Source organism: Lynx canadensis, chromosome B3, assembly GCF_007474595.2.
Source record: "Lynx canadensis isolate LIC74 chromosome B3, mLynCan4.pri.v2, whole genome shotgun sequence".
NCBI classification, from domain to species: domain Eukaryota; kingdom Metazoa; phylum Chordata; class Mammalia; order Carnivora; family Felidae; genus Lynx; species Lynx canadensis.
This window is the reverse complement of record NC_044308.2, coordinates 106,151,151-106,176,503: the sequence shown is the minus strand read 5'-3', so window position 1 is coordinate 106,176,503 and position 25,353 is coordinate 106,151,151. Positions and strand designations below refer to the sequence as shown.

Here is a 25,353-nt window from a genome sequence, read left to right as displayed (position 1 = left end):
ATCTGAAGGCTTTTAAACCTCAGAGATTATAACATAAATCTTGTGGATAATTCAGATGTAAGCAAATTCACCAAAATGTCATTTACTTTAACATTTTAATTTCATGTCTCACATTTCTACCAAAGTCTACAAAAAGAGGGAAAAAAATTAACCTACTCTTCATCATACTTTTCAAATTCACTGCAAAAGATAGTTTTAAATACACACACACATTTATTTTTTAATTCTTTTTATTAAAATTTTTTATGTTTATTTTTGAGAGAGAGAGAGAGAGAGAGAGAGAGAGCGTGAGCACAAGCAGGAGGGGGCAGAGAGAGAGGGAGGCACAAAATCCAAAGCAGCTCCAGGCTCTGAGTTGTCAGCACAGAGCACCATGCAGGGATCAAACCCATAAACCGCGAGATCATGACCTGAGCTGAAGTCGCACACTTAACCGACTGAGCCACCAGGCACCCCTATTTTTTTAATTCTTTTAAGTACATTTATTTTGAGAGAGAGAGAGAGACAGAGAGAGACAGCACAAGCAGGGAAAGGGCAGAGAGAGAGGGAGAGAAAGAATCCGAAGCAGGCTCTGTGCTCTCAGCATAGAGCCTGACGTGGGGCTCAAACCCATGAACTGCGAGATCATGACCTGAGCCGGAGTCAAGAGTTGGATGCTTAACTGCCTGAGCCACCCAGGCGCCCCTGTGCATTTATTTTTTTTTAAAGGGCCAAAAGCAGGAGGGAAGAACAACAAGGAAAACTGCCTGCTCTTCAGTCTCTGAAAAGTGGTGTGAAGTCTGTGGTGAAAGTTTGGCAACTTTCCATTTTATTTTTAGTTTCTTCATTTGCATAAAGACTGCTTTCCATTAAAAGGCTGCCTTGGTTTCTGAGAGTGTGTGCACATGTGAAAATTACTAGCAACGCCCTGACATTTACGTTCTATTTGCTTAGCCATGTTTCCTCATTAACTAAGAGTGCTCCTACCTGTATGTAACAGAACTACCTTTTAAAAGTACTAGTGAAACTGTATTCCTTTCTTATACTCTTAATAACCCAGAAAATTGGGTTTCCTGGCAGTTAAAAATTGCATGCAGGAGTAATCCAAAGGAAATACAAAACATGTATGTGTGTGTGTGTGTGTGTGTATTCATATATATACATATATATTCAAAAGTATGTAACTTATTTCAGTGACTTGGATAGGATTCAAACTTTACTTCATATGCTACTCAGGGGAAAGCAAACAGAAGGACCCTCTTCACGCGATGCCAGCTGACCACCTCAATGGCTAAAGCACAGTCCAAGTGATTTAAAAGACTGAAACAATTCACGGGAAATACTTACTTTACTTTTGCTGCTTGAGGAATGTCCCGCAGTTCTTCATTTAGATTGAGGACCTTGGGGTATTTATTTTCCACAATGGTTATGAGATAGTGCAGAAGTGTAATATTCCTACAATAAAGGAGGAAAAAGTATTAAACATGGTTAATATCTGCATATGATTTGCATATCCAAGTGGCTGAACCTGCAAGAATGCTATACTCCTGCATTCATTTTAAAATTTGGAGATTCCTTTAAGGCAGGGATTCTCAAGAGAAGGGGATAAGGGGAGGGCCTACATGGGATTTACATAACTTACGATGAAAGGAAGCATATCTCTTCTAAAAGGGAAGGGGATAAGAATTACTACTTTGGCTCATAAGAAACATCCTTCAAAATCTGGATGACAGAAATGAATTGGAACCACTGCCAGTGGGGACATAGCTTCACAGCGCATCCTCCCAAAGACAAGGTGTGCCTGAGGTTCATGACAACGGGATGGGGCCAGCCAGGGTGGGGACGGAGGGATGTTTAATTCACTGAAAAGGATAGCTATTTTTCAAATCTCAAAGTACAGAGCAGCAACTCACTGATAAGAATTTATTGATAATTTTCATTTAAGCTTTTTCAACTCTTCGATAACTCCCTCCCTCTGCCCCCCCACCCCCCAATCCTCTGACTCACTTTGTTAGCTTTTTTCCCTTCTGACTCGATTGTTTTGCTGTTGCAGCAAAGGACGTTCAGGAAGTTAGAAGGCCTCCTGCTTTAGGGCTGGTCCTGGAAATGGACCAGGACTGTGCCATCATGGCTATGATATCTTTGCAGCCAAAAATCCATTTCCTAATTTTAGCAACACTTGACCTCCTAACTGTACGACCCAGCTCCCTCTTTGGTGGTGACAGCACTGAACCCTGACTGACCTGGGTTGAAAAAGTGGATGTCTGATAACACTGTCTGTTAGGCAAAGCTGTAGCAGTCTGGTCCTGTTGTCCCTGACTCCAATGCACATTACAGTCACCTGGGCCCTGGATGCCTGGGCCAACCTGAGATTCATTTCACTGGAATGAGGTGGGGCCAGGCATGGGTATTTTTAAAAACTCCCTGGTAATTCTAAGAGCCAGGATCAAGAACCACTAGTCTACTGAAAGTTACCATAATCAGGAGGACACAAATGTAATTCTTTAAAAACATGTCCGTAATTTGTAGGCAATTTGTTAACTCACGATGCTACATCCCAACAGTCCCATCCACCCCCAACTACCATGAAGCAGAGTTGTCAAACCATCTCCTTTCCAACAACAACGAAATGCTTTCCACTTATGGTTACCCTTGCATCTTCATAGACGCCAAGGCAATCCCATTCCTCCGAGTCAACTGACCCACACGTGAAAAAATTTTTTTTTCTATTTTTCTTGCTCTCAAGAAATAATTAGAAAACAATAGCTCAGCCAAGTAAATTGGTGGCTAATATTCTGGCCATTTCCTTTGCAGACACTGAGCTGGTATCCTTCCACTTCAATTCTGCTGCTCCCAGAAGCTGAGCATCAGCCCATGTGCCTGCTGTGTGAGGAAGTAAAATCCCAGCGACTGTCACGAGACAGAGCGGAGCCATTTCTCTTCACTGTTTCACAGAGATGCTTTGTGATTCGGAGGGAACTTAATTAACCATATATACTTTTCTTCATGTAGAAAGACTTCAACCTAGATCAGAGCACTCACATTTGTGTGCTATCCAAGTAACACCTAATTCGACTGAATGTAAGTTCTTAAAGAATGAAAACAACTCAACAGCCACACATTTGATTTTTCGCTGGTATAACTGGAAACAAGCCTTTAATGCAGAGTCAATGTGTCCCTCATGCGCACTGTCCCACCCTTGTGCAGTTTGATAAGATTCAACTGACATTTAATGAGTGACTGCTTATAAACAAGGCACTGTGCTTAGGCACTAAGGGTTTAGAAGACACTGGTACTATTTCCAGGGACCAAATATTCACAGGAAGAAGAGGGAAAAAAAGAACAGAAATATTTTTAATTTATTGTTTTGAAAAGGCTTGTGTATTAGATAAATTCTGTAGTAACTTCGATAAGCAGATAATCACATAGTAAGTGCCAGGTTATCAGTAATGGCTGATAGGTAATGGCAGAAGGTATTAGGGGAGGGTGGGGGGGGGAGAGAGAGAGAAGACCTAAATGGTGGTAAAGGTCTCTTTCCTCTCCAACTTACAAGCCCAGTTGAAGAGAACACCCTTCCTCAAAAAAGGTGACTGCTCTTGGGTGCCTGGGTGGCTCAGTCAGTGAAGCATCCGATTCTACAGTTTGGTTCAGGTCATGATCCCAAGGGTTGTGGGATCGAGCCCCATGTTGGGCTTTGCACTGAGCCTGCTTACGATTTGCTCCTTCCCTTCCTCCCTCTCCCTCTCTTCCCCTCACCACCCCACTGCTTGCATGGACTCTCTAAAATAAAATAAAATAAAAAAAAAAAAAAGAAAAGAAAAAAAGAAAAAAGGTGACTGCTGCTTATATGCAGGTGAGATGTTGCAGTTACCTACTACAACCTACAAATAAGATCCATCTGTTGTTAGAGTAGAGGTGGGGACAATAGGACAGGTGTCAAATACCTGTGAGACCAAATACCTTGCTTGTGATCTTAGGCAGACTAAATGAGCCACTTGACATTGCCTCAGTTTCTTTATCTGACAGTAGGCAATGTAGCACTTGGCCCGTGCACTTCACACAATCAAATATGAAAGTGCTCTGGAAGGATCAAGTGCTCACATTAAAAATAAGGTGGTGATAGAACAGCTGCCCTTTGTTAATCTATCTCTACATGATGCAAAAAATAAGGTTTAGCCCTACAACTTAACACACTCACTGCTTATTTCTTTTTTTAAAGTTTATTTATTTGAAAGAGAGCAAGTGTGAGTGGAGGGGGTGAGGGTGGGGGGCTCAGAGAGAGGAAGAAAAAGAATCCCCAAAGCAGGCTTCGTGCTGCCATCACAGAGCCTGAAGCGGGGCCAAACTCAAGAACCATGAGATCATGACCTGAGCCAAAACCAAGAGACAGATGTTTAACCGACTGAGCCACCCAGGCTTCCCCACCCTGCTTATTTCTTTATAGGATGGATTCAGGGTTGCCATAATGCTATGCATCACTAACCTTATAGAAAATATAGAGTAAAAAGCCCTTGCTAGTTAGGAATAATTAGGATGAACAGCCTATTTTTAAAAAAAAATTTTTTTTTTCAACATTTATTTATTTTTGGGACAGAGAGAGACACAGCATGAACGGGGGAGGGGCAGAGAGAGAGGGAGACACAGAATCGGAAACAGGCTCCAGGCTCTGAGCCATCAGCCCAGAGCCCGACGCGGGGCTCGAACTCACGGACCGCGAGATCGTGACCTGGCTGAAGTCGGACGCTTAACCGACTGCGCCACCCAGGCGCCCCGAACAGCCTATTTTTAAAACGAATTTGGATGCAGAGAAGTTTCCCTTAGAGACAATTGGGCAAGTTGCTTTGAAGTCAGTAAGAGCCTTAGAGAAACAGGGCTCTCAGGGAAACTGGTGTTACTATGCCTAACGATCCTGTTAATGACACCAGAGCATTTCCACCTCTCAGTGTTTCTAACAAGAATCTGTTCACTTTTACACTTTCTAGGAAGCATTCTGAGGAGTCTTGGGAGCAGAGGCTTAATACCAACAGCCAAAATGCACTTAGACCCCATCAGTTTTTATAGCCGCTAGCGTCAATGTATAAAGGAAGACATACCCTAAAAGCCCAACAAGCTTCCCATCATCGGCTGTCAGTTTTCTCTTTTCCCCTAGAACACAGTTCTCTGCGGAGGGGTTGTGACTGGGAGAGGTCATGAGGAGACCAGCAGCATGTGGGTCACATTCTGTTTCTTGTTCTGGGGACTAGTTATACAGAGGTGTCCAATTTGTGAAATTTAAGACCGGTGGACTTGTCCTTAGTGTATTATACTATAACAAAAAGTTTACCCAAGAAAACCCCAAAACTTAGACTAGCTGATATCCCTGGGGCCTGAAAATGGATGAAGGATCATTGGCCCAATGGGAATTTAGGGATATTTATAACTGTGAGAGGAGAGAGGTCACTTCTCTCTTGGAGAGAAGGAAAGAGCATGAGCAGGAGACCAGCAAACCAGAGGCTGCAGGATCAGGGAGGCCCAGGAGGCCCAGAGGGGTCCTGACCTAAGCTCCTGGATCCTCCAAGTGTTGGAAGATACCATACTTACTTGTCAATACTAGATTTTGTGTCAGCAATCTTGTTTAGGCTGGATATCTTGAATCCATACGCATTGCCTCTTTGGCCTTTATTCATGTAATTTCCAAATGCCAAAACCACTTCTAGCAACTGCTTCAGGGCGTTGCTCCTAAACACCTCTTCTGAGCCAGAACGAATTGCTTCAAAACAAAGCACACATAAACACAACTACTACCACCAGGACTTTCCAGGGACACCCAGCCTAAATCCACACACTTGGGAGCAGACACGGACGATGTAAGCCTGGGTCACTAGACTACCAGGGAGCACTTACAAAACACCTAACCTAGAAGCAAAGAGCAAGGGGACAGGGAGAGCCAGCTCACGTTGCTCAAGAGACCCACAGCCGCACAAGCCTATCCTTTCTTAGTCCTTTTCTTGACTGGCTCATCAACTGTAAGCAGGGATATATGAGACAGTGATTGCATTTCCCACATTCCTCTGCAAACACTTTCTTGCCTGGTATGAGTAAGACTGAGAGGATAACTGATCAATTCTATTGACAGAAAAACTGGCCAAATGTGTTTCATGTTATAGCTTGCAGGTGTCCTCAGGGACTGGGGCTTGAGCAGGGTCCTGAGTCCAGCCTGCATTCTGTAGCTGTGTTCTTCAGATGCCCATTTTTTCAAACACTTAAAAACTTAATAGCCTCAAATCTTCCCTTAGAATATCTAGTAAGGCACCATTGCAATAAAGCTGGCTACAGGTTTAATGCTAGTAGCGGTCAGATACGTTCTCACCAACATCCAGGATGTTAAAAGCCTGATTCTACAGAGGAGCTCAGGAGATGTGCTGTGGGCTCCAGAACCCAGGCTGGGCCACAGGGCCAAGGGCAGACATTAAGTAATTACTTATCACGATTTCAAAAGATTTTAAGAAAAAAAAAAAAAAATCACCCAAGGGATCCTGTTTACTACCTGCACTTGGGTTGCAGTTGCAAATGGGCACTTAAGATGAACATCACTTTCAATCTGGAGGCCTGACTTTACCTTCTACTTTAGGTTTCACTTCTGCCACACGCTCTGCAAACTTCTTTTTGAAGTACAGCGATTGCAGTCTTTGCTGGTAATGATTGATGCTGTAAGAGCAAGCATGGACTAATGAACATCTACTTAATATATCTATGTTCACTTAATGGATACGGAGGTGGAGGTGCCTTCGAGCACCACCCCCCCAACACTCACACACACACACACACACACACACACACACACACACACACAAGCCTGCACAATTCCCCTGCTGGACAGGAAATGAGGTCACTTCGCCTGAAAAGCCCATTTCCCTCTGACCAACAGGAGGTATTTGGGCAATGGCAGCAGGGTCCTTAGCTCTAACCAGGTCAGGCAACTGCTAAAAGAAAAGGAGAGTTGCCACCTCCCTTTCCTCAGAGGCCCAGCAGCTCTTGTGAAGACAGAAGAGATAAAAAGGAATGAGAATGCAAAACCTCCCCATTCTGCTGCACGTTAAGGGGCTGTTTCCTGTGTCTCTCCTATACTTAACTTTCCACAAAGTTTGCCTTTGGCAAAGCTGTGGAGTAAAACTTGTCTCCGGCATTCTCTCCTCATCTCCCCACTCATGTCCCCAAACCTTCCTCTTTCTTTACAGTTAGCTCCCTATCTGCTCCCCTCAGGGCTGGCAGGCTGTGCCTTCAAGATGGCAACTGGTGACCAAAGATAAGAGGGTGCAAAGCGGCCTGGTCATCAGTAAGATAGGTTGCTGCTGCTGAGGGGCGAGGGCAGAGCATTCTTGCCAAGGTCTTCTGAAACCAAACCACTGCCTTACCTGCTCTCTAGTGGAAACTTCAGTTCAGTAGCCCCTCCTCCAAAATGATACCATATAATCAGGCAGACCTGGGTTTGCAGTCCAGGTTCTCCTCTTATTAGGTGACCTTTGGCAGGTAACTTAACTCCTCCATTAGATGGAAGAGAATACCTCCCTACTTACCAGCCCTCTTGGCAGGGCAGATGAGAGGATCAAGTGGGACGATGCATGCACAGAGCTAGACAATGACAAAATGGCAGCTACGCAAGTGACCATCTACTTACTGATGATACACAGGGTTGCTGGGCCCACTTGTCAAAATTCTAAAACCATCCTTTGTCCTACAGTAGTATATATACAAAATGACAAGTTGGGATGGACAAACAACAAAATAATTCTGGATATGGTAGAAACGTACAGCGAGAGATATGTTCACCTGAGCTACACTCGTAGGCCTTTGATATTCAGGGGAAGAGTGCTGCCCTGGGGGTGACTGAGAGTCTCAGGACCACTGGTCCTTGTCTAATGCAGAATCAAATTTCCAGGCCGGGGATGGCAAAGAGATTCAGCTCACATGCCAAACAAAATTATGAAGCAGTGGCTGCCTCTGGGCTTTCTGGAGAGGGGTTGAAAATGCTTGCCAAGGCTTCACGGGAAGTATGCCATGATTGATTAGAGATGTCTGCATGGGTCAGGATTTGACATGCAGACCCTAGCTGTTCAGTAATGTGGGCTCTAGGTCGACATTGCTGAGTCTATTTTTTGAGATGCTGAGGTACAGAGAAGAGTGAGATACGATTCCAAGAAGTCAAAGTGGTAAAGAGAATAACCCCGACAGGAACCAGGAAAAGTTATGACCTGTTTAGGTCCAGAAATAGAGGTAATTGTGAAGAAGCCCTAACCCTGGTTCGCCCATGGGCAAGAACTCACATGAACAAAACAAATTCCACACAACTCAGGCTTCAGAAGATTTTGCAATTTAAAAAGGCTTCAAGTTAAGCCAGGTTATTGGCCCAAATAATTCAACCAGGATTGAAAGTTTAACTTCCTTAGAAAGGTAGAGGGCATGTTCACATTTTATGCATTTCCAAACTCACCGGCTCATCTCAAAAAGGAACCTGTCAGCCTTGGCCATGCGATCCAGTTCATGTTTATGTTCCTCCAATAGGTCAATGTCACTTTTTTCGGGAACAAATTTCAAGAGCTAAAAAGTACACACAAGTATTAGAACTGAAGTTTATAACGGAATTATTGCAGTAATTTTTCACTCTTTCCGTTAATTGGCCCTAAGACAAGACTGTAACTTTGGTTTCATTTAGAAGTGCTACTTCCGGGTCATTGTTAAGATATGCTACGTGATTAAATCTTTCCAGTTAGGTGGTTCAAAGGTACCAACTTCCAGTTACCAGATACATTAAGTTCTAGGGATAGAATGTACAGCATGATGATAGCTAACGCTGCTGTATAACATATAGGGAAGTTGTTAGGAAGGTCAATTCTAAGCATCCTCATTACAAGGAAGAAATGTTTTTCTTTTTTTCCTTTTTTATTGTATCTATAGGACATGACAGATGCTAAACGTATTATGATAATCATTTCACATTTGTAAGTGTCAAACTATTATGCTATACACTTTAAATTTATAGTGATGTATGTCAATAATATTTCAATGAAATATTATTCAAATATTCAAAACACTTTCCTTTTTTTACTTATTGGTATAAGATTCGTTTATGGCACCTTTCTGTTCTATACTGTCTCTCAAATCAGATTGTGTAAGCCCTGTAGCAGTATCTGCTTTGCATAGACCATTAGAGGGACTTCGGAGATTCAATGCTCTCATCAAGTGGATGATAAAACTGAGGTCCAGAGAGATTAAACCACTTACCCAGGATTACAAAGAAAATTCACGTATTCGTCAGAAATAGAACTTAGGTCTCTTGACTGCCAGCTCAATGCTTTTTTCTATTACATCATGCTAGAATGAGTAATTCTATGTGTATTTTCCATTCAATTTTGTTTCTTTCTCTGGCTTATCTAATTCCATCTCATTTTTTGTTCCATGTAAAAAAGATGGATGAGAAAAACATCAGGATTTGAAGTTGTTGATTCCATTATTTTATTTTGGAGGAATAAATGAGCATGGAATGTGGAAGAAATAACAATAATATTTAAAGTTGAAAAAGTACTCTGTGTCTGATTTCCTTTAAAGTTACAAATAGATGTATATACACCCACAGCCCTGACCATGTGTGCTATTTTCTGGATCAAATGCCCTTGGATATATACATTTTTTTTAATGACATTGACCCTCTGAACCCCAAGATCCTCCCCATAACTTGAAGCTGGCATTTGGATGGTTCATTTAGTAGGTTTCCAAAGTTTGTTGGATTTAAATAAGGGACCTCAGAAAAGGCAGTCAGTCTGGATGCCACCAGCAGAGAAAGAACTAGAACTCCAGGTGAGTGGTATGCGGTTGTGAATATATTCCAGGCAGGGTGCGTATCAAGTGGCAGGGTCTGGCATGGGTGGCACAGCATTTATGCAAGTAGAAGGACAGCTGCAATGGCATCAGGGGTCAAGGCCAGGTAGCAGCAAGGACCTTGTAAGAAGTTCAGTCTTTATGTGGGCACTGGGGTGTAGCTTAAAATCTTAGGTAGGAGAGTGAATTTGCATTGTAAAAAGACCACCATGCTCATAGAATGGAGAAAGAGCTAGAAAGGATCAAAAGTATTAGGGGGTTGGCATTAGACTGTTGCTGTAGTAGTCCAGGTGAGAGAGGGCAGAGGCCTGGATTGGATAGTGAGTAGATTCTAGAGCTATTTAGGTGGGGGTTGACTGGCCTGTATAGCATACAGGTATATGTGTATAGCATACAACTGGCCTGACTTGCTGATGGATGGTTTATGGTAGAGGGTCAAAAGGATGAGGTCCAGACTTTTGGCTTAGGCAACAAAGTACACGGAGTGCAACAGGAAACCGAGGAAGAGATGGCTGGAGGAGAGAGGGTGGGTTTTGAGAAAGTGAGTTTAGTGCTTGCAATACTGGCAAGAGAACCAAGAGTGATTCCTAGGCAGGTGGACAAATGGGTGTGACATCCTAAAGAGATCTATTTGAAAGACAAAGCATTGATATTGGTTGTAACATGCATGGATGGGAGTGAGGTAACCAGGGGAACCACCAAGAGAAACAAAGCAGGGCTGGAGAGAAGCCAGCTTTTGAGGAATGAGGACAAGAGGAGGAACCTTCAGAGGAGACAATGAAATGCCAAAGAAAAGCATTTCATCATGGAGCAAGTGGCCATTGGTGTTGCACACCACCAACAAATCAAGGAAGATAAGGACTGCAAAGTGCCTCCTGGCTTTGGCAATAAGGAGGTGGTGAGTCCTTAGTGAAAACAGCTTTAGGGAGGTGAGGAAGAGTGAACAGGAGGCGAGTGTGGACAAGCTTTCAAGAACTTTGCTTATATTGAGAAAGAGAGAGGATGGTGGCTACGTGGAATGTGGTATTAAAAGCTGTTTTGTGGAGGGCTGAGACACGAACAAGTTAAGAGTCAAGAGGGAAAGGCGTACGATCTAGGAGAAGGGCAGTTCTCTGATCTGGCTGGGTCCCTGAGCAGAAGAAAGGGCTGGGCCAGAGCAGAGCCCAGGGACACCCCCTCTTTCCTAGTGGGATGTAGTGGATGCGGATGCCAGTGCGTTCATGGGTCTGGTGGCCTGATAGCTTCTAGGCATTTGTGTTCCTGTGTTCAAATGGTGCCAGTGGACAGGACAAGTATCTTCTAGCTTTTCCTCAGGGCAGAAGGAAGGTAGTAAGACAAGGAGAAGGGAGAAGGAAGAGAGAGACAAAGACTTGTTTTTTCCCTTCAGTTTGGATTTTTATCTACTGGGCAAGGAAACTCAGGTCTAGTGTCAGGGATTCCCCCTCCCCCCGTGACACACGCATTGGTTGTGCAAAGTCCACAGCCCTGTTCACAATAACACAACCACTAGCTCTCTTTTGTACAGAACACTGTTAAGAGGCACCTGCTAAAGGTTCAGTCCTTCCCAAAGAAGAGTCGAGTGACAGACTGTGTGTGGATAGTTTTAAGAGAGGAATGAAGAGTTAGACGAACACCCGGGAATAAGGAGAAAGGTACGTATTCCAAGAAAGACTGTATTAATCTCGTCTGAGTTCTGAGCTCAGCAGCTAAAAAAGGAAAGGAAGGAATGAATGTGGTTCAAATGCAAGTCATAATTAAGAGTAAAGCGATGTTAGCTTCAGAGCTTGTCTGGGAGAAGTGCTGTGTGAAGGACGAGGAAGCAGAGGAAGAACAGTAGAATGAGAAGGAGAAGAAAGAGCGTGGTAGAAGACCAGAGAGTAAGACACACACAGAATTATCGGGGGAGACCAGGTCAAAAGTATCCCACTTGGCCAGATTCTGCATCAGTACATTGATTTTCTTACTTGTATTTATTTGAAGTACATTCTATTTGCACTGCAAGCCCTTTTGGCAAGATTTTGAAATCCCTTCCCTCAAGGAGGAATTTCGCTGGATGCAATTTCACAGTAAACAGATCTTGTGGAATTTTAAACATACGACCTTGTCAATAGGGGCTAAAGGCCTAAGGACCAAAGCAGTTTTCTGCACGGTTCTTCCCTCTGTGTGAGCAGCTTCTGATGCAGGCAACTAGCATGCAGGGTCACCTGGGGGCCAGAGAGGGGCAGAGGGGAGCTGGGCTGCACCTCTGGGTGGAGACTCTTGCTAGGTGGAGAAAGAGAAGAAGAGAAAGTATGTGCAGAGAAGCTGTTAAATGCTCTAAAAATTAATTTTTGGTTTAGGAATCACCTTTAAACTATTTGTACACAAAGTATCCCAATAGGCTCGGTATATGGTTATTAAGTATTGATAACTAAGTCAAACCTCAAAAAGGACAGCATGGGGGCACCTGGGTGGCTCAGTCAGTTAAGCGTCCGACTTTAGCTCAGGTCATGATCTCATGGTCCGTGGGTTCAAGCTCCGCATCAAGCTCTGTGCTGACAGCCTAGAACCTGCTTCGGATTCTGTGTCTCCCTCTCTCTCTGCCCCTCCCCCGCTCACGCTCTGTCTCTCAAAAAGAAATAAATGTAAAAAAAAAAAAAAATTACAAAGGACAGCACGAAAAGTTATTCCACTGCCAAGTGTGAGGCCTTCCCCAGGACAATTCCAGTTGCAGGTTTCAGGTGGGGCTGGTGCACGGAGGTGTGGCGACCCTTCAGCCATCACTCCCTGCTCTGCGTCTGAGGCATTTTAGGACACCAGTGAGAACACGACAGAAAAGGCACTCCACCCGGAGCGGCCATGCCACCCAGGATCACTGTTAGTAACGGCAAACAGACTTTTCCTCTGCTTCTGGGAGCCGAGTCTGCCTACGGATGAGACACCCAGTCCAGCCTGGCATCACCATCACCGGCATCCACAGTTAACCTTTGGAGGACCTGGCACTAAGGGACGTGGACCTCTTGACTGAAATCACTCAAAATAGGATTATGTCCTATGGACAATGAGACAAGCAGACAGAACATTCTCAGAGCATGGAGGCTATCTCCACAAAGCACAGAAAAATTTAGGTCTAGACCAAGAAGCAGGTAATAACCCCGGAAGCATGTGCTAGTTCCACAACATTGTCATTTGGGTAACAACTGAAGAAAGCTGCAGAGAAACACGTAACCGAGTTGGAATGGCTGCATATAACAGAGCATGATATAGAAAGGCTGCACGGAAAGCGTGAAGTCACCACATTCAGCTTGCCCGGCCACGGCTAGCACTACTGATTTCGATGCAGGTGACAGAGCTGGGGGTGTAACGGTAGCTCCTGTGGTGTAGGAATGGTGAGTCAAGGCCAAGACACAAACTGTATTAAGGATTCCATAATGAATCAGTTTACGTAGCAGTCTGTGACCTCATAATGTGAGTGAGATTCTCCATACTCCTGTCAAACACTTCCCAAAAGCTAGTAGATTTGCATGACCTCTGAAGGCATAATACCTTACTTGCAGCATGAGGGACCGAATCTGGCATTGTGGGTCTCAGGCATTTGACAAACTCGTGACCTTCCTTCTCACCCATCATTTTGAGGGGCAATGGGAGAATAAAATCTCCTAAGAGAGCCACATTCAACGTTGGTTCAGAGATGAGGAAACTGTCCACCAGCGGCAACCAGATTTTCTCAGTATCCCACTCCCTGCTGAAAGCCAGTCGTTGCTTACGCTCTGAAATATGTCTGGCAGCTCACCTGTTCCAACATGTCCTTGGGCAGATCTTCCTGCTCGTCCATTGTTAGAATTGCCCGTTTGATTTCATCATTGGACAATTTCAACCTGGAGAAAGAGTATTTTATCTTGTTGTTAACAATATTGGCACGGGTATTAAAATTTAATGCAAGATCATTCAGTTTGCTACTCCAGCTGCTGACTTTCAAGAACCATTCTTCTCAAAATCTCTTAGTGAAAGCTTATTTCCTGACAATATTGCACCTAAAAATAGTATTTTGAAACTGCTTTAACATTCTTTCAGGACTTTGTAATGCTCTGCTGACAAAGAGAACAAAGCTGTTATGTTCTATTGTTTAGTTTCCTTATGTAAGGGATCGGAGGATGAGAAATAGGGAAAACACCTAGATCCAACTTATCTCTTTAATATACAGCATCCATGAATTCTAGACAGAAGAGGAAAACTGAATTCTTGACTATTCATCAGGAATGTTCAAAGTCTGCTTTCAGATTAAAAATGGATTTAAAAAAGGTTGGAATCTGTTACTGTCAAAAAGTTGAATAGTTAATACATGGAATAGAATGTGTAAGGCACTTCATGGTTGAGGAGTTTTCACATATAATATTTCATTGGAGGTTTAAAATAACTATGATTTTTTTCTTTTTTTTTTTTAACGGAGGGACAAACTGAGGCTCGGAATGGCTGATTTGCCCAAGGTCAAACATATGGAAAGTGGCAGTACCTAACACAAACTTGAAACTCCTGATTCCCAATCCCCAATTCCTTTTACAAATCTGTTTATCTAGTTAATATCTAATAGGGAAGAATTTAAGCAAAACCACAAATATGTTTTCTGTTCACCATAAATTTATATGATTAACTAATTTAAGAACTTATGGCTTAATTATGTCAGGACAACAAGTGTTGACTATGAAGAAAGTCATGAAGTTAAAATGTACTTGTAAAAATGTGTTTTTATTAGACACAACCAATAGTCTAAACTGGGGGGGGGGGGGAATCTTAACCAGATTATTAGCTAGAAAAATAGAGCCATTCTTTTGTTCTATTTGTAAGCATTAGATCCAGACTTACTTAAAAATATCTTACTTCTTTATTAAGCTACTATTAAAGTGGCATATTAACGTTATTTGTCTGTTCCTCTAGTCTATGATCTTCAAGAAAAATCACATTTTGGCCTGGAGATGAAGACATAAACACACAAATACAGAGCAAGACATGAAGCCTTCACACGGAATATTTGAAGGCGGGAGCTTTGGCATCAGACTGGGCCTCAGTCCTGTGTGACGCTTCCTGGCCAGTGTGACCTCGGGTCAAGTTCTCCTTAAGCCTTAGTTTTCTCAGGGTGCCTGGGTGGCTCAGTTGGTTAAGTGTCCTACTCTTGGTTTTGGCTCAGGTCATGATCTCACGGTTTGTGGGTTCGAGTCCTGCATTGGGCTCTGCACTGACAGTGCAGAGCCTGCTTGGGATTCTCTCTTTTTGCCCCTCCACTACTCATGCCCTTTCTCTCTCTCTCTCTCTCTCAAAATAAATAAATAATTAAATAACTCAGAAAAAAAAAAAAAAAGCCTTAAGTTTTCTCATCTATGGAGTGAAATAATGCATGTAAAGCACTAAGCACTGCCTGTCCATAGATAAAGCTCATAAACTAGGTGTCTCACTTTCCAACAGACTTTTCTACACTGGGGACAAAAAAGCAGCAGTACTTCTGTAACCTAAACATTCTCACACAGCGCTTAGTAGGGTTATTACGAACACTTCCCCAAGCATTCCCACAGCCATTATTTCACTGGAGTTTCCTCTCTGTACACAACATCCATTAGGCCCGGAAATGTTAAACAAGAATTAGAAGATAGGGTTCTTGTTTTAAAGGTGGCTGTAACATTTGGGAGAATCAAATGGTAAGTGAAACACTCAAGACACATGGGTATGAAAGCACACATGACTACTGCCACTCTCACAGATAAACGAGGGGGCAGCATGAGTGTGGGGAAGGGGGCGGGACACAAAGGCCACAGAAGGAGGAAAGAACCCTGGGGGTAGAGCTGGATAACACACACCTCACTTTGGACAACTTGGCTTGTCCTTTTCTCTAGATTTTGACATGATCTCATTAAAACCATCTATCCTGCTATTTATGCTGAATATTGTTTCGTGTGCCAATAAGTAGGAAAGGGAAGGAACAAATTTGTCAATCCTATTGTACTAGTACTGTGTTTTTTTTTGGGGGGGGGGAGGGGCAGAGAAAGAGGGATAGAGGATCGAAGAAGGCTCTCTGCTGGTAGCACCCAATGTGGGGCTCAAACTCACAAACTATGAGATAATGACCTGAGCTGAAGTCAGAAGCTTAAACGACTGAGCCACTCAGGTACCCCAGTAGTACCATTCTCTTTCATCTCATGTTTTCAAATCCAAATATAGCATGTAGGCAACAGGAGAAAATTGCCCATGTTCTAAAATGAGATCCACTCTATCGCCTACTTTGAGGTAGGGTGCCATCATAATTCCCTAGACCTGGGCAGACTTCTTTAGATTGTGTTAGTCATTCTTGGGACAATCATTGCCCCACAAACATTTTCACCAGGACATCATGATGGAAAACCCTCAAACTTTAACTGGAACAATCTAGCTAAGTTGGCATGGGTAAAACATATGATAGGGTAAAAACCATAATGCTGGCATCACCGTACAGGCTCTGGGTAGCCCTCAGTTCCAGAACACTAAAGGCTCATGAGTCAGTTAAGAGCGAACACCACAGTCCAGCCATGCAAGGCCAAGGGAGAGGAATGCTAAGGAAGGTTGAAACTGCCACTAATGAAAACCAACCGGCCGTGGAAACATCTATAGGCATCATGAGAAAAGCTCCATTTATAAGAAAAAAATAAATTAGTTCTGTGTCCTTTTCACACTGAGCTGAAGAAACTACTTTATGGTGTGGTTCTGCTGAGTCCTTCTGTTTTACATTTAAAAGAAAAGGAGTTGAAAATCAGAGTGAGAACAATACTTGAAGTATCAGATTTGCATTTCATTAGCTCCCCATATGGAGTGCAGAACTCCTTGCTTTTGAAATTGTATATATTTATGCTTCTCAACCCCCAGAGGCTGTCTGGACTAAACACTAGCTCTAATTCATAACAATTTTGGTTTCTCTTTATGTGTCCCACAAAGAGACTTGAGACTTTAATGGATAGTACTTAAGAAAATCTACCTGTCAACATACCGCCTTGCACGTGGCCTGTTGGAGCAGACAAAGAAACTGTACCCTTGGGGAAAGGGGAGAGGGTACTCCGCCCTCTGGGATGGTTCTGTAGGTTGCCCGGGTTCTTAGTATCATCTGTCATCCACAGAATGAGTCGCTAATCTCTGTAATTTAAGGACCCTACCAATCCTAACGTTTTAATTGCTTTTAAAGCTTGGCAGTGTTCTGGAGTGCTGGAGGGTGGCAACGTTTGAGACATCCACTTCAACTTTCTTTACAAGGCAGGAAACAAATCGGCCATTTTAAAACAGTATTTAAGTCTACCTTGCTGCACTCAAGTATTTAAAAAATTTGCCAAGAGAATTGGAACATCCAGGCGTAATTAAAATAAGTTAGGGATGGATGGCGAGATCAGCCTTAGCTCTGCTTCAGTGGATTTAAGCCAAATCCCCCTACTTTAAAGTAGCTTTTTGTGCTTTACTGCACCCCGGGCTGCCATGTTAAGTGAGCATCTGGAAAAAAAAGAACGGCAGAACACTTCATAAAAGTGTATTTTAGGTGGGTTCATTTGGCAATATAAACCAGCTTCCAAGTTTCTTTCTTTATTTCGGAAGGGAGAAGTCTGTTTCAGGGAATAAAGCAGGGCGAATTTTAAATTGCCACATGTCACCTATAGATAACCAGTAGGTTGTTGCTCACCCTGCCCAGGCCTGAAGTGAGCGTTCTTAGTTTAAGGAATGTCCTGTCCATTCCGCCACTCTCGTCTCCAGTCTGGGAAGGCAGGGTCCCTCGTGGCCTGGAGCTTCTGCTTCAAACTCACACCTTCCAGGCAGCCTCCCCTCCGGGAGCTGCAAGTGACCCTGGCCACCGAGGCTGCAAGCCCGGTGTGAAGGGCCCTCACTTCCTTTCCCTGTTCAGCCTGTGGGGCAGGGAGGGCCCTCCTCCAGACTGACTTCTCCACTCCAGGCAGGGCTGTGGCAGGTGCCTGACCAAAGGGTCCGCTAACTTCTGCGGTGTGGGAGTAAGGAAGAGCGTTTAAGGATAACCAAGCGCTGCGGACATATGTGCTTATGAAACATCCCCCACGGAATGCGTCACAGGCTTATCTCATGGTGGAATCTGGTGTGATGACTGTGTTGCTGGGGATTAAACTTCTTGTCAGCAAGGTAAGAAATGGAGAGGGTCACCAGTCTTGGGGAACGAAATCAGCAGAAAAGGAGAAAGTAAGTGTGGAAAGGCAGGAAATCTTGACATCAACTTGGAAACATTCCTGTTCATCGTCCACGTGCACAAAACCGTCTCCAAGTACTGCTGAGGGCGGTCTCTCAATTCTCTCGCGGGGTCGCACCTGGCCATAAGGGAGAACCCATCTAGTGGCCGGCCGCTGTGGCCTCCAGGTCGCCACCCTTTCCAACCTGTCCTGCAAACCGCAGAGGGCAAACTTCAAACCTTCTTAAAACAAAGTGTCGTCCTGAACAATTTGCACCAATTCCCGATCCCACAGGCACGTTAACAGGCCACTAAACCAGCAACTACTCCATGCAGGTTCTCTGCTGCTACTGCACATGCGCTGGGTCTAGCTCTCTCACATCGAGAGGGCCTACTGCAAGGCCACCACTTTCACGATCTCCATTTTATAGACGAGGAGGGTGCGGCTGGAGCTTGGGCTGACTGGTACCCTTAACGAAGGCATGCGGCATGGATCACAGGCTCTCTTGCCCAGTCCCATTTGTTATGACTGATGACTGCTACAATTGCAGGGCTCTCTGTATTAGTTGTGCATCGACCCCCTGCACCTCCCCCACCCCTCCACCCCCGGTGCCTTGGCTTCTGCTGTGCGCCTCCTTGGAACTGCCTCTCGACCCCATGCCATGTAATTGCTATCACCCTTTGAGACCCACTTTCTCTTCTGAGCCCCATCGGTGTCCTCACTCGGCTCAGCTCCTGGCTCCTTCTGGTTGGATCAGTCCGGGCCTGAACTGTTCACAAGTCATCTTGCTGGTGTTGTTTTTCTTCTCCAAAGAGCCACAAGCTTTCAAAGGTAGCAGTGCTACCTAAAGTCGTGGTGCGTTCTATGGCACCCCACATAGTGCCAGGCAAGTCAGTGCTCCAAAGTGGTAACTCTAAGATCTCTTCCTTCCTTTCCGCCCCTAGCTCCTTTCACGTGTGGTAAGGCGTTGCCAGCGAAAACGGGAGAATGAAAACAAGGTGAACTACTGACTGGTTAAACAGCTAGATACAACCCAAATTAGAACTCAATCTGCTTTATTTCTGTTACCTTTGCCACACAGCACATTACAGGTCGGTCCTCTGCTTTCCTGGCAAGAGTAAAACTATTGATCACGGAAAAGAAAAGCATGTGGGGCTGAATCCTCTGTGGGAAAGAACGTTTTAGAACCTGATCCATAACGTCTAATTACCATAAGGTCAACTGGGACTCAAAATTACCTTGTTACGTATAATATGCTTTTTAATTATGCTCGTTATAATGACACTTATTCATTAAATTGGATTTTAATAGATAATTTAACAGATACAAGGCAATTTCTTAAAATTATCTTCCAGAGAGAGTTTAGATACGCTCAAGTTCTAAGTCACCTTAGGCTCTGACACTTTTAAGGTAACAAGGGAATTATATACCACAAATACGAAATAATTCCTTCAATAATGGGATGGGAAGTTTGCCAGAAAGAACTGGAACCTAATCTATAGCTAGTGTTAGTGTTATGACCCTCATTGACATCTCGTACTGAGAATAATCTGTGAGGAACTAGGTCACAGATTTTGCTCCTACGAGCACTTAAATACTATAGGAATTCAGTGATAGCTCCCTTTGTCAAGTTGTTTAAAAAGTGTTCCTCCAGGCTGCAAAAGCACAAGATATAGGCAGAAATTCCAGGCTTTAGGAAAAAAACAAACAAAAAAAACCTTTCCCCAAATTTTCATTTAACTTCACTATTAAGAATGTTATTTATAAAAAGAAGTTGTAACAAAACAGATTATAGATACTGTAGAAGAGAAATAAGTAGACCTTCAGATTATTTCGTTGGTATCTTCATCAGCATGTGTTCAGGGAGAAAAAGGGGGGCTAAGTACAGGGCCTGGACATTTACATAGCTTCCAGCCAGAGGCAGAAATGAAATGCTAACAGGAGGGTTCATGTTACCTTCCTAGTTGTATTAAAATTCAGGGATCTCACTAAGCTTCAGTTTCTCTTTTTACCAAAAGAAACATTTGCTCCCTAAAGTAATATATATCTGGCTAATAATCAAGCTCCGTGCTGTAAACCAAGCAGCAGCACTTTGTGTTAAAAGAAACTCACTGTAAGATCATCTGAAAAATAGACTGCTACTCTCCCTCCCTGCGCTCCCTGAAAGAGCAGCCACCTCGTGCCAGCTTTAACACATACACGACATTCTTTCCAGAACGTGACCAATGGGACTTATACTTAATGCCCCCCAACCCAGGATTCTTTAGATCTTCGTTCACCTCAAAAGCATTAGGTATCTTTGCGTGACATAAAAGTTCCTTTTAGAGAAAAGAAGAAATTAGATACAGAAAAGCTACTTGAAATGCCCGGGATGACAGACACAGTGCCTGAAGCTATAAGCAGATTTCAGCCTCCCAAATTTCCTTTCTTCTTTTCAAGTTCCAAGGCCGTGATGGTTCACTAATTATGAGAAAGATTTCTGAACAGGGCTGAAATGGGTAAATTAGCATTTCACTGGGGCTTGAGATTTACATATCTGTTTAGTCATAAAAATGTCTCAAAAAGAGCATGAAATCACATAAACTCTAAGTATAAAAAGGTGACTTCGAAAAGCAAAATAAAACAAAGAGCTTTCATGGTTGCTGCTGATTCTGTGGCAATGTTACTTAATCAAAATACCTCTTAAAAACTGAAAACAAACTGAGGGTTGATGGGGGGTGGGAGGGAGGGGAGGGTAGGTGATGGGCATTGAAGAGGGCATCTTTTGGGGTGAGCACTGGGTGTTGTATGGAAACTAATTTGACAATAAATTTCATATAATAAAAAAAATAATAAATAAATAAATAACAACAACAAAAAAAACCCCACAAAATACCTCTAAAGCCAGGAAATATACAAAAAGGTAAAATCCATTTTACAGGCTCTCTGGGAAAACAAAACAAAAGAAAACATTGATTTGGGACGTTCCACTCTTTAACTTTAGAAGTCTGTGGAAATTAAACTAAGAAAGTAGGCAACCAGCTCTGATACATTCTGCTCAGGGAAAGTAAGCACCACGAATTCTCCTCACCTCAGACGGAAGAGAATCCAAAGAACTGAATCTCGGCAGAGTCCGATTATAAGAACAAGCACAAACACATGGTTTGGAGCCACCAGAGAGAAAAGTTGGTCCTACCAAAAATGTTTATTCAACTTCAACAATACCTCGATAGAAGGATGTTGCAATTCTGAGCTCTCCGACCATCAATCACCGAAAGTTCTTTGACTTTAAGTTTGGAACTCAGAGTGTCATCGATGGCATCTGCTTCTTTCTATAAAGAGCATGGAAGAAATCCATCAAAGTCAAACAGGGACATTCTGACTTCAGACACACACTTTTCCTTTATATTTTCTGTTTACACACACACACACACACACACACACACACACACACACACACACAGGCAAAGCTGAGATGGTGAGGGAGGGAGTGTAAGGAGGTGGCAGAATTGAAACGAAGGGCTAAAATCTAGTTGACAAAGGGAAATAATAAGAAACGCTGACCACCCACATTTGAAAAAGCATTTTTGGAAGAACAAAGTGCATCTAAGTTGAAGATGCTAAGCGTGCATAAATTATCAGTGAGTGGTGCCCTCCTTTTGTCCCCCAAATCCCTATGGATAGCAGACAGAAGAACTGTCACTATGAATCAAGCTCGGCTGAGGCTTGCCATTGCTAGTCTGGCCATTTGCAGGGCCCATTCACTCCGGAGCCATTTGCATCGTGAGCACTCAAAAAGCCAAACAATAAATCCTCCCAAACATCCTCATGTGCAACAGAAAGGTCCCAAGCCCAGATGGTACCTTTCATTACCCTGGAGCCTGATGGATAACAGAGAGGGGGCAATTCAAGGCATTAGTTCAATTACTTGAATTAACAACAAAACACTACTTCCATACTCTGCCGCTGTACAAAAAGCTGTAAGCAATGATGGCCAGTCATAATTTATGGTGGAAGAGGCACAAAAAAATTCTATATAAAATACTGTTTGAGTAAACTGGGCATCAAGGTGAAAATACAGACTAACTTCATAAATAGCAAGTTTGATTTTATTAGAGGTCAGGATCAATTTTAAACATGGATCATGGCATTTTAAATATGTAAGGTAAGCAAAGAGCTCTGGAACTAACAGTTTGGGAAAAAACAAAGACAATATGGAGCTTATAGTAAGAGGCACTGGGTGATCAAACTTCAACGGTCTCCTGTCATACTGAGATTTCAAGCACACCGCTAATTATCAGTTAAGAGTTGAAACCCAGTGTGGAATTACCTAAGCATTGCATTACACTATCTGGAAAAAAAAAAAAAAAAAAAAAAAGGATGGCCAAGACATTCTGAGCTTACAGTGAGCCAAGAAGTTATACTAAGCAAGGTTTGGGTAGTTGCTCACTTACCTGCTTGGAGTTACTGTTCACAAAGAAATCCTACAGCCATGGCAGAGGCATGGAAAAGGCAAATCAGATACATGCAGTTCAGAAATCACAGCAACAAACGGGAGAAAGTCAAAGCAGTCAAGGAACTCAGTGACACAGGGTAAGAGAGGATTTATGCCCCAAGGATGAGCAATGAGAGTTGATGAAGACGGGAGAGCCTGGCTGAAGATACAATGAGGGCACGGTACGAAGCATTCTGGGTAGAGGACACGTGTTGTGCACCATTTCCAATGGCGGCAAATCAAACTTGGAAAAGAAAGGACTGAGAACACCCCAGAAAGACCCAAGTTGGGAAAGGAACACACTCTCTTTGAAAGAGGAATGGGCTCCATTTATTCAACATGACAATTTTCACTTGAAGCAGAAAAATATCCATCAATTCCATCAAATTGAGGAAACTACTCCTATGGTCATGTCCTACCAGCAAAATATGCTGTTTTGGGGGGATGGGGGCAGGAATAATCTGTCTTCTTATGTCATAAGGAAGGATTAAGAAAAGACAAAAGACAAGTTCAGCAACATAGGTCAGTAATATTAACCCTCAGTATCCCTCAAGAGTCCAAACAATGCCTGGCAGTGCTATGGATAGGTATGAGAAAAAAGACCGAACATGCAATTAAGAGACAATAAGTGATTCATGTTTGTGTGCCGCCATTGGTGGCCCTGTCCCAACTGCCTCAGGGAAGTTCAAGGATACAAGGCCTGCGGCCTCCTCCTGAAATACTCCAGACAAGATCTGGAGTGAAGAAGAGAAAGAGGAAGAAGTAACTGACATGTTAAGAGAAAGTTACAGCCTTCTTTACATGGTTTTGCCATGCTGGAATGAAGAAAGCTTCAGGGTGCAAAACACACCCCAGCTCTCAGGCCAACCGCTTCACGACCAGCAGTTGCTCAGCAGATTCCTTAAGGCCTCATTGGCCCTGGCAGCACTGCCAAGGCCAATTTTACACAGATGAGCTGTTTCACATCATTCTTCCAGTGGGAAACAAAATGTGTCCTCCTTTTGCTCCTCCCACACAAGGAGGGATTGCTTTTCTAGAACGGCATTTAAAAATAAGTTGATAACCACAAGAAACTTTTCTTCTACTCTGACATCACAGTTTTCTTTTGTCCCAGTTGCAACAGCCAGGTTTTCTACTCTCAAACTCCTTAGGACACTTTCCCTGTAAAAGTAGCCTCTCCTTTCAAGGGCAGAAAGAACTATGGCAAAGTGAACTCTGTGAGGTCATCTTATCCCACTTTTCTCTCTTACTGAGGCAAGTTGCTAGTTGAATTTAGATCCAGCTATTACTGTCTGGCCTTCAAAGAAGAAACTTCTACAAAGCTCTCTGGCAACTTATTCTCCGTAAGTTTGCACTGTCAGAAAATTAAGACTTCTGACCTTGACTATAGTGGGCTATGGAATCAGGCAACTATCAATAATTAGGTGTGAGGCTTGTAGCTCAGCCTTACTATCTGCAAAATGGAATTAACAACTGGATTATTACTGTGACGACTAAACATGGTAATTCATGTAAAAAAGCAATGTGCACAGTACCTCATACATATTTATGAGCTCAATACTTGGAAGGTATCATACAACTATCTTTCAAGCTGATGGTCAAGTCCATTTTTTTTCTCCTATTGCTCTCTTTTTATTTTTTTTTATTTATTTTTTTTTATTTTTTTTTTATTTTTTTTTTTAATTTTTTTTTTTTTTTTAATGTTTATTTATTTTGGGGACAGAGAGAGACAGAGCATGAATGGGAGGGGCAGAGAGAGAGGGAGACACAGAATCGGAAGCAGGCTCCAGGCTCTGAGCCATCAGCCCAGAGCCTGACGCGGGGCTCGAACTCACGGACCGCGAGATCGTGACCTGGCTGAAGTCGGACGCTTAACCGACTGCGCCACCCAGGCGCCCCTATTGCTCTCTTTTTAATTGAGTTGAAGAACAGCTGGTCAAGATCTCCCGTTTGTTGCCAGCAGCAGAAGTAAGTGACCGTTAATAGCCAAGTAATGCATCTTATCTTTGCAGAGGTGATGATGAGGAATGCCATGGGAGAGTATGGTTTACTGTTAGCCTTAAGGTTTCCCTTCTTTAACAGTCCTTTAACCACATTTAAAATAAAATCACAAAGCTTATTAGATGGGCATGTTAAAAATAATGATGCTTCCAGGCCTCTTTCAAATAAGTTAACATTCTTTTTGAAACTTTAAATGATTCACTAATTGGCTTGGGCCAAACACCATAGGATCACCTAACAGGACGTCTGATTTTTCCAGATGATTTTTGGTGTAGGGCTTTGGAAAATAAAAGTTGGGACTCGAATTTTCAGGAACCAATGCTGACAGCTTCCTAGGGATAAGGTTCCTCAATGACATAATGATTCAACAGTTTATAGGTAATAATAATCCTTACCTGGATATTTCTTAATTTTTTCGAGGTTACAATCCCTTTGCAAATCTGACAAAAGGTAGGGATCCCTCTCCAGAAAAATGCATACTATTCATATAAATGCATAATACTAAAATATATTTTTAAAATTTTATTTATTTTTGAGACAGAGAGAGAGCATGAACAGGGGGAGAAGCAGAGAGAGGCGGGGAGACACAGAATCTGAAGCAGGCTCCAGGCTCTGAGCTGTCAGCACAGAGGCCGATGCAGGGCTCAAACCCACAAATGGTGAGATCATGACCTGAGCTAAAGTCAAATGCTCAACCGACTGAGCCACCCAGGCGCCCCTAAATGCATAATATTTATATAAAACCCTGCCTTTAATTAACTCTTACCATGGAGTCAATTAATAGAACTTCTACCTTATACTTTGGTCTAAGAAAAACCATCATTCATAATTTTCTCTTCGGCCTTCACATGCCATGGTGAAGGGCCA

General features: G+C 43.1%; 1 protein-coding gene across 3 annotated transcripts in view; it reads right to left on the bottom strand.

Moving 5' to 3' along the window:
• The window catches only part of DAAM1 (dishevelled associated activator of morphogenesis 1), a 176,019-nt gene that overhangs the window by 12,188 nt on the left and 138,478 nt on the right, over window positions 1-25,353 (bottom strand). For 2 of the 3 annotated variants that reach the window (XM_030319227.2, XM_030319226.1), the window contains 6 exons: window positions 21,216-21,322; window positions 13,607-13,691; window positions 8,450-8,556; window positions 6,578-6,666; window positions 5,560-5,728; window positions 1,327-1,434 (listed from right to left, as the gene is read on the bottom strand). In XM_030319227.2, the coding sequence (XP_030175087.1) occupies window positions 1,327-1,434; window positions 5,560-5,728; window positions 6,578-6,666; window positions 8,450-8,556; window positions 13,607-13,691; window positions 21,216-21,322 (665 nt within the window). Of the gene's footprint in view, window positions 1-1,326; window positions 1,435-5,559; window positions 5,729-6,577; window positions 6,667-8,449; window positions 8,557-13,606; window positions 13,692-21,215; window positions 21,323-22,444; window positions 22,475-25,353 lie in introns of all 3 variants that reach the window. The other variant, XM_030319228.1, reaches the window with a different exon arrangement.